This window comes from Mauremys mutica, chromosome 1 (genome assembly GCF_020497125.1).
Source record: "Mauremys mutica isolate MM-2020 ecotype Southern chromosome 1, ASM2049712v1, whole genome shotgun sequence".
Classification (NCBI taxonomy): Eukaryota; Metazoa; Chordata; order Testudines; family Geoemydidae; genus Mauremys; species Mauremys mutica.
The window spans coordinates 255,916,565-255,929,044 of NC_059072.1; the positions used below are offsets into that span (position 1 = coordinate 255,916,565).

General features: G+C 36.8%; 1 protein-coding gene across 5 annotated transcripts in view; it reads right to left on the minus strand.

The window, feature by feature from the left end:
* The window catches only part of ARHGEF7 (Rho guanine nucleotide exchange factor 7), a 194,661-nt gene continuing 182,181 nt past the window's right edge, over positions 1-12,480 (minus strand). For all 5 annotated transcript variants that reach the window (XM_045007703.1, XM_045007673.1, XM_045007687.1 and 2 more), the window contains 3 exons: positions 8,642-8,741; positions 7,813-7,867; positions 1-3,462 (listed from right to left, as the gene is read on the minus strand). In XM_045007703.1, coding sequence (XP_044863638.1) covers positions 3,340-3,462; positions 7,813-7,867; positions 8,642-8,741 — 278 coding nt within the window. In that variant the 3' untranslated portion in view covers positions 1-3,339. The remainder of the gene's footprint in view (positions 3,463-7,812; positions 7,868-8,641; positions 8,742-12,480) is intronic.

Consider the following 12,480-nt stretch of genomic DNA (forward strand, 5'->3'; position numbering starts at 1 on the left):
TTTATACAAAGGCAGTCAGTTGTTTAATTTTTAAGATGTCATGATATGGTGAAACAAACAAGCACATACATCATTTTAAGTACACAGTAATGTTATGCTACATTTTTGAACAGTTTAGAACTGAAAGTGCTTCACATCTATAGGATAAGAAATGGCTTCACTTCCTCATCCCTAAATGATGAGAGCAAAGAAACAACCCTTTAATAAGTTAAATAACAGTGCCCCATTTATCCATGCGTATGTTCCCAACAATTCAGAAGGTCACACAGTGAAATTTACAATCTTTATACAGTATAACAAATTTTAGAAGAAAAAAAGTTATCTAGACATTTCTTGGTTCCCAAAACCCTGATCTTGCTCTCTGTTGTAGAGCTAAGGACAAAATGCAACATACTGTATTAGCCTTTTGTTGTTCTTGTTTTTTAATACCAATTTCCTCATCCCAATTCATTTTAATCAACCAGTCATTAAATCATGATCATATTAACTGCTTAATTCTAATATCAAAGGCATATTCAGTAAGATACCAATATGGGGGTACTGTTAAAGTAAAAATCATCATTAGAGCTCACATGTACTGTCAGCAAATTTACACAGCAATGCTACTCTTTACAATACAATGTAAAATAAGATCATGTTATGATGGAAGTTGTTCCTGAGTTAAAATTTGCTAGATGCCGCTAGATTAAATGTCTTCCTTTGTCTTTCCTCTGGAATGTCTTTTCACGGGTACTCAACAGAAAATTAAAATTCACACTAAAATAACGGCTGAGTAAGTCACTTGGATTTCAATGCCTGAACTTTACAACTTCAGCATACCTGAACAAAACTCAAATCGCATTGCTATTCCCAAATCTGAATTCAGAAAAAAACATGATGAATTTGTGATGTTTAGCATCACTTAGCTTACTCTTTTTAAAGTATTGATATAAATTCTGCTAAACAAAAAAGACTAATTAAATATATCAGCCCAACATTTTGGTTTGAATTCAGCAACAGGAAATAACTTCAAGATAAGACATTGTAATTAGTAGTCAGCCTTTGGGAAGATATCTAAAAATCTCTCACACACCTGAATGCTTTAACTTTTTCTCAATCTGTTCCTTTAAGAATATGGGACAGGGGACCAATTTTCAAATGTGAGCACATGGAATTAAGTACCTAAAAATATATTTAGATGTCTAAAATGGTCACTTAGGGATCTAAATGGACATGCAGATCCCTAACATTAGGTTCCCAAGCTATTAATTTAATCCCTTGTATTGTTAAGTGATGATATTTTTAACCTATCTATTGTTAAAAGAATCTCCATCCATTTTTCTCGGCCAAGCAATTTGAAAATTCACTTTTCAACAGAGATTAATTGAAAATTGTATATGAAAAATGAAGTTTGTAGATAAAATGGACTTTTCAGAGCGAACTCTAACAGTCATCTTGCTAAAATAGGACATAACAGTGCATGAGCCCTGTGAAAAATTGTGAGAAACACCATCCATTCTACTTTTAAAATGGTTTATCAGATAAAAATATTAATGAGTAATAAATGTAAACAAGAAACAAATTAATTCTATTTGCCTTCATTTGGGCTCTGCTTCAACAAAGACCTTAAGCGTCTACGTCAGTTTGAAGTCAGTGGGACGTAAGTCCAAGCTTAAAGTTCAGCACATGCTTAAGTGCTTTGCTGAATCAGGGCTACAATAAGTACCACTAAAGTCATGGAACAACTTGAGTAAAGGTTAAGGCCTTTTTTATAACAATGATAAAGCCAGTGCTTGAACCTGATGTACAGGTGGTTACGCTGTACCTCCATTTCTGGCTGATGTCCGCTGAAAAAAAGACCCGAGAGTTGGAACACATCACGTGAGAGGAGGATACACCTCTCTCCTCTAATCTGATGACTAAAACAGAGCAGAAATTTGTGTCTCCTAGTGCTTGATCCAAAGCTTATTGAAGTCAGTGGGAGTCTTACTATTAACTTCAATGAGCTTTGAATAAGATCCTTAAAAAGGGCACCAGCTGCAGTTCTGTAGTGTCTTCTATTCTAAATCTAGGAAGACACTGCAGTTACTGCCGTTATAAAACCTACGGGATGAATGTTTTTAGTGGTGCCCACTGGATGCATTGCTGAGCTTCCAATCTGCCAGAGCTACAAATTACAAAACACACTTATTAGTATAACAGATGCCACAAAAAGGCCAATTGTAAATACAAACCTTATTTCTAAATTTTCTTTTGTTTATACATGCTGTGATGGAAACAATATTGTTTTACATGTGATAAGAGAAGGGGATGGGGACCGACAGACTATTCTTCCACTGAGGGTGTTCTGAATAAAAATATCCTGCCTACTAAAGGAAGAACAGAATTAGGCTGGCCTAACCTGAGTGGCCTATTTAGTTTGTTTGATTATCGTGACCATAAAATAAATAGCATTTTTATTCACAAAATCGAGATTAGGATTTTTTTTTTGAAATTATCAGCCAGTGTAAATTAAAGTACATGCACAACAATAGAAAATGTAGTACATAAACACCTAAAAATCAGTCATAAAAAAGCAAGCAAGGACATCAGTCTTTAATTGGCCAAAATAGTGTTGTATATTAGTAGTGCTCCAAACAAGTGTAAATAAATATGTCATGGGGCCATTAGAATGAAACAAAAAATGGTGTCAATCCACAATTTATTGTATCATTTTTTGATTTAATACTGAAAAGCATTTAAAACTGTGTTTAAATGTTTGCACAGACATAAATAATGTTAATTAAATGATTTAAATACATTGGTCAATAAGAAAAAATAGGTTTTGTAGATTTGTGCATGTGATATGAGTAGGGTAATTTGAAACAAACCTACAAATGATCCAAACACAGCATCAAAGAACTCTGATCTTTCTGAGGTGAGAGTGTACTGTTATTTCTAAAACTTGTGACAATTATAATAATGGGGGAAAAGTACAGTATAACATTGTATCAGCCCTGATACATCAATCACGTAGGCATTCAAAATTACAGATATTTACAAGAAAAATATATATATTTAATTAAAAAGCCACTGAAAAACATGGACTTTTAGTCAGCTGCTGCACATTCTGCAGAATGAGGTAATTTAGATGAAAACAAATTAAGTTTTGTAAAGTTCAGGATCCATGGTCTCCACACTTATAGATTGCTTCAGTTGAAAGGTTTGACTTGTTTGTATACGTTACAAGCAAAAAAAATCACTAGATCCAGTTAAATCCTGCTTTGTAGTGCTCTTGAAGCAACACTGACTAGTCAGAAGGCTTCCCAGCGTGATTTGACAACTGGTCTTTCAATAGAAAGAAAAACAATGGTAAATTAGTTATAAATTGGTTTCATCCCAAGAAGGATCATTCATGTTCTTTAACACTTTCCTAACAAGCTTTTCCAGGTCCTTGCGAGCTCTTTGTTCTTCTTCTAAAGATTTCTTCATCTTTTTGTTATCCTGTTAAACAGAGGACAAATAGTTTTTGGTAACTTTTTTCAACAACAAACTGATCTTTCCTCACCAAAGTGCATGCTGCTAATTGAAGGGCAGTGAGGGCTCTTTTAAATAAAAGTCTGTTACAGATTTTGCTGCCTGATGCAGCTATTTTGTGTTATACTTATTCAATATTCAAAAGTTACTTACACAATTACTTGGTACACAATTACTTGGTACAGTGAAGCAGAAATGCCTAATGAAAACTAAAATGCTTCTCTCTCTCATACATAGTTATTATTGGAAACAAGTCAAAAATGGAAAATAGTTTTCAAGTCCCTTGTGAGAGTTTAAGCACATAAATAACTACTATGGAATATATTTGTAATAAAATAGAAAGAGAATGAAATAAAAAAAATTAGAATGAAAAAACGTGTAAGAACCACTTATGCCTTCTGGTATTTCAAACTTCTTTACATTGAACTCTACACACTGAAATAAGTTTCACAAACCTAAAACACTACTGTAGAGCTCACACAAGCTTTAATTTGCTTTACTGGGAAATCTAAATTGCTCTATTGGTCAGGACACTGACATTAACTATTATTCTTTCTGACACGTGCTCTGTGACTTCACTTCCAGCTAGACAACCACCAGTCAAACAAAGAGGACTGAGGTATTACCTGAAAGACAGCTCCTCTAATTGCAGTTTCACCACCTGATTGTGAGTCCAAGTCCCAGCATTTTGCCCTGTGTTTGAAACTTCAACCCACAACCTTTGGGGCCATAAGTAAGGATGCTACCAACTGAATGATACTAATGCTTACATCAGGGGTCGGCAACCTCTGGCACGCGGCTCGCCAGGGTAAGCACCCTGGCTGGCCAGGCCAGTTTGTTTACCTGCCGCGTCGGCAGGTGCGGCCGATCGCGGCTCCCACTGGCCGCAGTTCACCGTTCCATGCCATTGGGGGCGGCAGGAAGTGCCGCAGGCCGAGGGATGTGCTGGCCATAGCTTCCCGCCGCCCCCATTGGCCTGGAACGGCGAACTGCGGCCAGTGGGAGCCGCGATCGGCCAAACCCTGCGGATGCGGCAGGTAAACAAACTGGCCCCGGCCCACCAGCGTGCTTACCCTGGTGAGCCACGTGTCAGAGGTTGCCGACCCCTGCCTTACATCATTCAATCCAGTGGAGACTAATATTGGTAGGGGCTGGGAGAAGCAACCAGAGGATACAACAAGGATTCCATTAAAGCCCCCAAGAACGAGGGTGTGTGTCTGCTGTTTGTCATTCAGATTTGCAATCTGGACATCTCACTGTACTCTCAGCATCTATCAGATGATTATATAGTGGCAGTGAGCAGTAACTGCTTTTTCCCCCCCCATCTGCATCAGTTGGGAGTGAAATCTTTTCTCTCAGATAAAGACCACACTTCTATCTTTTGTCACGTCAAGATTGGACTATAAGTAGTATGCTCTACTTGGTGCTATGATCTGAAATAGCTTAGAAACCGAAGGTGGTAAGGAGGGTGGCACCCACTTCTTAAGTGGTGTACCTCACCATGAGTACATGAAACCAGTGGTCTGGAATCCAGATGTGGGTTTCCAGATGAAGTTTAAATTCTTGATTCCTACCTAGTATAAAGCCCTATGTTCCCTGAGACTTGCCTAGCTTAGGGATCACCCCTCTCCCTATATGACACTGCCACAGTAGGGGCCTTCAAGGGAACTCCCAAGGTGTGTGAGAGAGGAAAACATTAGCAGGGTGTTCTCCATGTGGGCCCCTTGACTTTGGAATTCAGTCCCCCATTACTCAGAAATAGACCAGATTTGTTAACTATTAGACTACCTGAAAAGTCCATCTATTTGGAGAGGCCTGGGGTATTGGGGTGACACCAGGTGAGGATGCAGATTTTTATCTAGGGCCATTGAGAGTTCTGCAGGAGTTAACGTGAGACATTTTTGTTTTGTGGACCTGCTGCTTTGGTGCAGAGAAATGCTGCTAGTTTACTTTTGATGTTTTGTCTTAATTTAATTGTATTTTGAATGGTCCATCAAAGGTGCCTAGAGCCTGGGATAGGCATTCTTTATATGTTGAAATCAACCCAAACCCCCCCAAACATTTTATTTTACACAGCAATTGTGATATTTATGGAGACATACGGTAGGTGGCTATTTCATTTGTTCTGGAACAAAAATTTTGAAAGAGACAGAGAATACAGATTCATATTTATATGTATATAATTGAATCAGCTAGGTTAAAAACCTGTTTTGTGGTACACCGGAAGGGAGATTTCATCTAATAGTCTCTAGCACTGGAAGCAAAGATCACTTAACTACTTTACATATAGGGAAAAGGGGCTAATTTAATGGCTTTTTACCCACCTGCACATTAAGGAATGCAGATGTGCAGCAGCAGAGAACAACAGTTGGGACTTCTCAAATAGAACTGATTCTGTGTGTTGGTTACATTTTTAACAGCTCCAGTGAAAATGTGTCTGACTAGGAGACCAGATAAATTGCACCGGGCCCTCCTAGGAAGTGGTAGCAGAAGGGCAACCATGGCTTTAAGTAAGTGCACAGGTCTGATGTAGACAGTTCTATCCATTAGAGTTTAGCAAAGATAGCTTGACAGTATTTGATTCTTGAGAATGCCCAGAAAATGATAAGCATATACTTGCAATACTTTTTTTTTTACATCTATCTTCTTTTAGGTAGGCACAGCCAATCAAGATTTTTTAAGAACCCAGAGATTCTATGGTTACCCCCAAACAATAAAAGACCTTGTAACCTTGAAAGTGTGGGCTGACTTGTAAGATACAGAGAGGAGGATTGGAACAGCCCAAGGACCATGGCAGGTACACAACAGATATAAATACATCTACAAGAACATTTTTTCCAGTAATACAATCAAGATCAGTGCTAACCTGGGTTATCTGCTATAAGGAATGTGTACACTTAAGCCTTGTTTCAGCAAAGGACTAAAGCAAGTGAGTGGTCTGCTTAAGCTATGGGTATTATTTAGTACTCAGACTGTGGTAGCAGGTTGGGGCCCCAACCACAGATCAGGGCCTCCCCGGGTCTGAACAGACTTTATTTTGTACCAGCCTTTCCCGGTTATTAAGCTTCCATATGCCTTCTTACCTGTAGGTGAAGCACTGAAAATGTGGACCCACAATGAAAGAAAGCATCTGCAAGTACACCTGGGTGAAATCTTATGTCTGAAACTTTCTTTTTTTATTATTTTTTTTTGCCATAAAAATTGCAGATTCAGATAGATCAAAACATTTTGCAAATTCGTGTTCAATTTGCCAAATTTGGGGGGGGGAAACCTTCCCCATAAATTCTGGGAAAAAATAAATAAATGTTACTAAATGAAACATTTTCATTCTAAATGTTTTTTTTAAAGAAATTTACATCAATTTTATTTTTAAAAGGTTTAAAGCTCAATAAAGAAACCAACCATTTTGTTTCAGGTCAAAGTAAGTATTTTGTTTAACCTTAATTTTTTTCAACTGTTTGGATCACTGAAAATTTTGAAAAATTTTAGGTTTTGGGTTGACCCAAAGCTAATTTTAATTTTCTTTTCATTTTTTTGAATGGCCAGCAAACAAACAAACAAAAATCAGTTATTTAGACAGCTCTAGTTGCAAGTTCCATGCTAGTTTCTCAAGGGGAATTCTGCAAGATGTCTCACCGATGGGATAAAATAATATCTGAGCTAACTTGTGGCATGAATGATTTTTGAATAGCGGTCACATGACAATAAGTGAAGGAAAGGAAAGGAAAATGGCTCTTCATCTCCTGAAATGAGAAGATATAAGAATTGATCAAAAGGAGGTGCTCAAGTGCTGGGGGGGGGGGGGGGCGGGGGGGACGGGAGAAGGGATAAAGGCCTAAATAGAATCAGACATATTTAAATCACTGAGGTTATTATAGTCTGAGTACCAGTATCTTTGTTTTTTTTCTTTTTCTATTTTTCAGTTGGTAAACTTTTATAGTATTTTAAATTTCTGCCCAATATGTCACAAATTGCTGCAGTTTGAAAACAGGGCACGTTTCACTCAGTCAACTCACGGAGATAATACACCTAACTCCTTTCTCCTGGGTTTATGTTTTTGTTTTGTATTATCTTCCCTCGGTTTCTAAACTACATTTTTTTTAATTCAACTGGGATAGACCTCCTTTTTTGGACTAAAAGCTGAAGATTCTGAATCAAGTCCTAACCCTGCTACTGAAAAAAAAAACTTAATCCTACTAACTTTAATAATTATTTAAATTATTTAAATTATTATCAGCTGCAACTACAACATACAATCCGCACCCTCCCCTGCCATCCATAAGTGTTGATAAAACACAGTATGCATTATTTACCAACCTGTCGTAATTCCTGTACTTCATCCTTTAATGCATATACTGTATCAACAAGGCTTCTAAAATAGAAGATTAAGATCTATTACAATCATTTCATAAAGTGTAAATGGATTAACAGATGTATATATTATTAAAAGGCATTAAGTACCAGGCAATAAAATTCAACATGTGAAAAATGAAAAATCATGAAGCAAAAGACCCAGATAGCTCCTAATACTTCCCCAACCCTTTGTGTAATGTTATACATTCTAATCTAATAATTGGAGATATACCAATCTCCTAGAACTGGAAGGGACCTTGAAAGGTCATTGAGTCCAGCCCCCTGCCTTCACTAGCAGGACCAATTTTGCCCCAGATCCTTAAGTGGCCCCCTCAAGGATTGAACTCACAACCCTGGATTTAGCAGGCCAATGCTCAAACCCACTGAGCTATCCCTCCCCCCCAGTCTTCTTAAGACATAAACCAGCCAGGAAAACTCCTTAGGAAAAGGACCTGTCATCGTATTTATAACATCTAGCATAATTGATGTAATTTTATTTGTGTCTAAAACACCATGCATGCCTAGTAAATTAAGTTATATACACTGTAAAATAAATACAGTTAGAAAGAAGCCTGCGATTCGACACTAAAGGAAAGACAACAAAATTGATCGATTTTCAGCTGGTAGTGTACGCTATGAATAACCAGCAAAAAAACCTCCACTGTATCACTACTGCTGTTAAACCTACTGCTACAGAATAAACAGAAATACAACTTCACAGTCAAGTATAATCACACAAATTACTTTTGTGCAAGTGTGAAATTTACTGTTTTAAATGTAGACATTTTCTTACTTTTCTTCGATCACAGTCTGACCATTGCTTTTTGTTTCTTCTACAATAATTTTCTCTTCCTCTGGAAGCAGCACTTGGGGAGCAGACTCTTTACGGGAACCTATTACAAAAATAAATAAATTACAAAATGAATAACATGCAAACAACACCAGAGGACTTTCAAGAGATTATTGTTTCACCTCTATAATGCATGACACACTTTATGAACCAAGTATTTGCTTTAAATTGTTTTTCTCATGAACACACAGCTATTGACTTATATCCTTTAGTTCTTTAACAATGTTTTTCTGTAGACTCTGGAATTTTTTTTTTTTAAATCTGACTCATTTTTTTCATTTTTGTTGGTGGTGGAATTCCCCGGTGTTGTCAGTGGTGATGCTGTCCAGAGATCAAGGCACAGAAAAATATCTGAATTTGTAAGATTCATATGGATTCACCGCAGTGAGGTAAATAAGAGTTTTATGTGTGTATATAAACAAATTGCAGTCAAGCCTTTAGGGCTAATTCTGAACTTATTTACACCAGTATAAATCAGGAGTAACTCCAGCAAAATCAATAGCTACACCAGTGAGAAGTGAGATCAAATGCTGAAACTGCAGTTTCAGGGCACAAATGAAATCAATCACTTAGGAGTGGGAGTAGCAAGAAAAAATGAAAAGATTTGAAATTTTGTTTTCCAGAAAGCAACTATTCTTTATACATCTGAGAAGTTTACAGATAACATCATTTATACATAAATAAATAAAAGATGGTACTTTTTAACTCATATAAATTACCAAATTACATTATTAAAATCATTATACAAAGTACACAGTTAAAAAAAATATAAAACCCGTTAACTATAAGGGAAAAAATGATTTCACAACAATCTCAAAACACATCTCCTCCAGCACCATTTTACAAAGAACATTTTATTATGATTCCAAAATGATGCATCTCTAAGATAATTAGTGTAAATTGTGAAACAGGTGGCTCTGAACAGATACTGTGCTGCTTTGAAGGCATGTGTCTTTCATGAAGCAAACTGTTCTAGAAATGATACTTAATTAGGCTGCAACAAATTACTAGCATTTTTCAAAAAGGTTTGTAAATAAAATGCTTCCTAAGCATTTGTTTAGAACTACATGTTTAGTTAAATAAAGTTGATAAAGCTTTGGAGCTGTTGTATATTTACCCAAAATGTCAACTATGAAATTATAGACAATACCCACTCATTTCCCAGTTCATTATCATGGTCTTCCTCTAACCAGGAATGTATTAATTTCAGCATGATTTCAGTTTACACCCAATAAATGTGAATTGTGGGGAGCACTTCTGTTAGTGGAAATTTGCTCATTCTTGATGACCAGCTGCTTCATTATAATGTTGCCTTTGCTTCACAGATGGTAACAAAATGCTGTAATCTCTAAACACAGGGCAAATCATGTTGAAGAACGTGAGCCCAATGAAAGACATTAACTATCAAACCACTGCAGTCATATGTTCTGAGAACAAATAAGCCAACAGGAGAAAAATAGACCCCTGCTTAGTGATACAGAAAGGCTCAAACTACTTTTCAGTAAATGAGGGCAATCAGTTAAATCAGTGGGAACAGTCCTTCGGCAGGCACTGAGGAACTAACAGTAGATTCACATTTCTATACAATAAGAATCACAAGAAAAGGATCGGAGAGCAGAATCTGGTCCTAAACAACCGTAAATCCTATATAATAAAAAAGGGTCAAATACTGTTTAAAAATGAACTCATGCTGTTATACAATAAGAAAAATCATAATTTTGCAAGGAAGGAGTGACTTGAAACATAGGCACAGCAGCGCTCTGCGTATGTGGTGAAAGAAATTTCTGTACCGGCATTGTTCATCATAATTTTGACTGATGCAAAAATTATTTGTCTTGTGCTTATCAATAACTAATAAGCTGGGGAATTGCCTGAGGTAGGTCAGGCTAATTGTGATATGTCAGGCTATTGTGCAGCAATGAGGTAAAAATAATTGTAAGAGGCTAGACTAATGATCTAGCAGCATCGGAGTTTGGGTCTGAGTGTCAGTTTTTAGCACCCCAAGCCAGTAGGGACAGAGGGTGGTGTTTACTTGGGAAAGAGGAATGTCTTGTATTTGTCTCCAGTGACTCCCTTTACCTAGTTGAAGGAATGAAGCATTTATCTCTAGACGGAGCTGCATCCAAGTCTCTCTGCTGGAAATAAGGACGCAGTGATATCGGGCCTTTGGAGGGGTGGGGATGGCATGGGGAGAAAGACAGCTAAAACCAGAAAATGTTACAAATATAACATTTGTATGTTATAACATTATATTTGTTATATATAACATTTGTTATAACATTATAACAAATATAATATAGCTATTTCACAAATACCATATCTAATCCATGTATAATCTACACACACACACACACACACACACATATATATATATTCATCATAGATAACCATATGTGTATATAAAATCTGAAACAGACCACATAGAAAATACCTTGTGACACTGGGGTGTAGAATGCTGAAGTAAAATTTAAATCACATTTTATAAAAAAGAAAATGTTCACATTAATAAACACTGTACACACGCGCACACACACACACACGTATACCAGTTATGAAAAATATAAACTATTCCCATGTCACTGGTCTTTTGTGGGCCAGAGTGAATAATAATGATGAAGTCAGAACATCAAGAGCTTCATTGTCATTCTTATTGCATTGACAAGCTTCCTAATGTTGTAATTGCTTTTTATTGTTGCCACCATGCGGCTCTCACCGCTCTGGCCTCAGATAGCTGTGTTTATCTTGTTCCCATGAAAAAAAGTAATTTTGTATTTCAGCCTGTCATATTCTATTTGCACTTCACAAACACCTGCTGATAGAATATTAATAGAGGTATGAAGAAACAAAAATTTTTCAACCTGTACTAAAAACATTTTAGTAGGGCGACTTATACAGTATTTGCAGAAAGTACAGATTTGATGCAATAACCTACAAGAGAAAAATGCAAATCTCTATTAAACTGTTTTATTGCCCTGATGATTTTATTTTAAAAGAGAAACCATATTGACTTTGCTACATTTACTTGTAAATTTCCATTTGAAATAAGTTTTTATCTCAACCAGAAAATCTAACTTTGTTAATGGCGGGTGTGTGGCTAAATCCCCCGAAGGTCTTTGAAAATCTCAAAGGCCAAGAGTGAATAAATCCTCAGCCCCTCTCCAGACTGTTTTCAGATGACCTCCTTGCAAGCTATGGCATAGGGAGCATGCCTATGGCATAGGGGGCATGCCTATGGAGTGGGGCTGGGGGCAGGAGGGGTGTGTTGGGTGAGGCTGAGCTGAAGCATGCAGCATTGTAAAGATGCAGCAGTGCTGCACCTATATGGCAGACCTAAGAGGCCTGTTCAAATTACACCTTAGAGGCACAACAAAGAATCTCACCCCAAGTCTTTTAAACTTTAAAGACGGAATCTATAACAGCAGTAACCTGTTATTTTCATTCTTTAAAACGTAATAATAACTGGGACCTTCCCAGCAAAAATGTTTGTACAAAACTGCATTTGTGAACTGTCCCACTGAAGTCAACAGGACTTCTCAAGTAAGTACAATTACACACTTGCACTCTGCCAGATCGGGACATTTATAAATAAAACACTTTCATGATGACATACTGGCCTGGTGTAAATTGAAAACCATTACAATGCAATATATACATAAAACAAACCCTCTGAAATCTCAAAAAGAGCTCAATGCAAACTGGTGTGGTGTAGTACAAAAATGCTGACCAAAACCCATGAGTAGTAGATAAGGGCAAAAGAGGTCATAATTGAAAAACAAACAAAC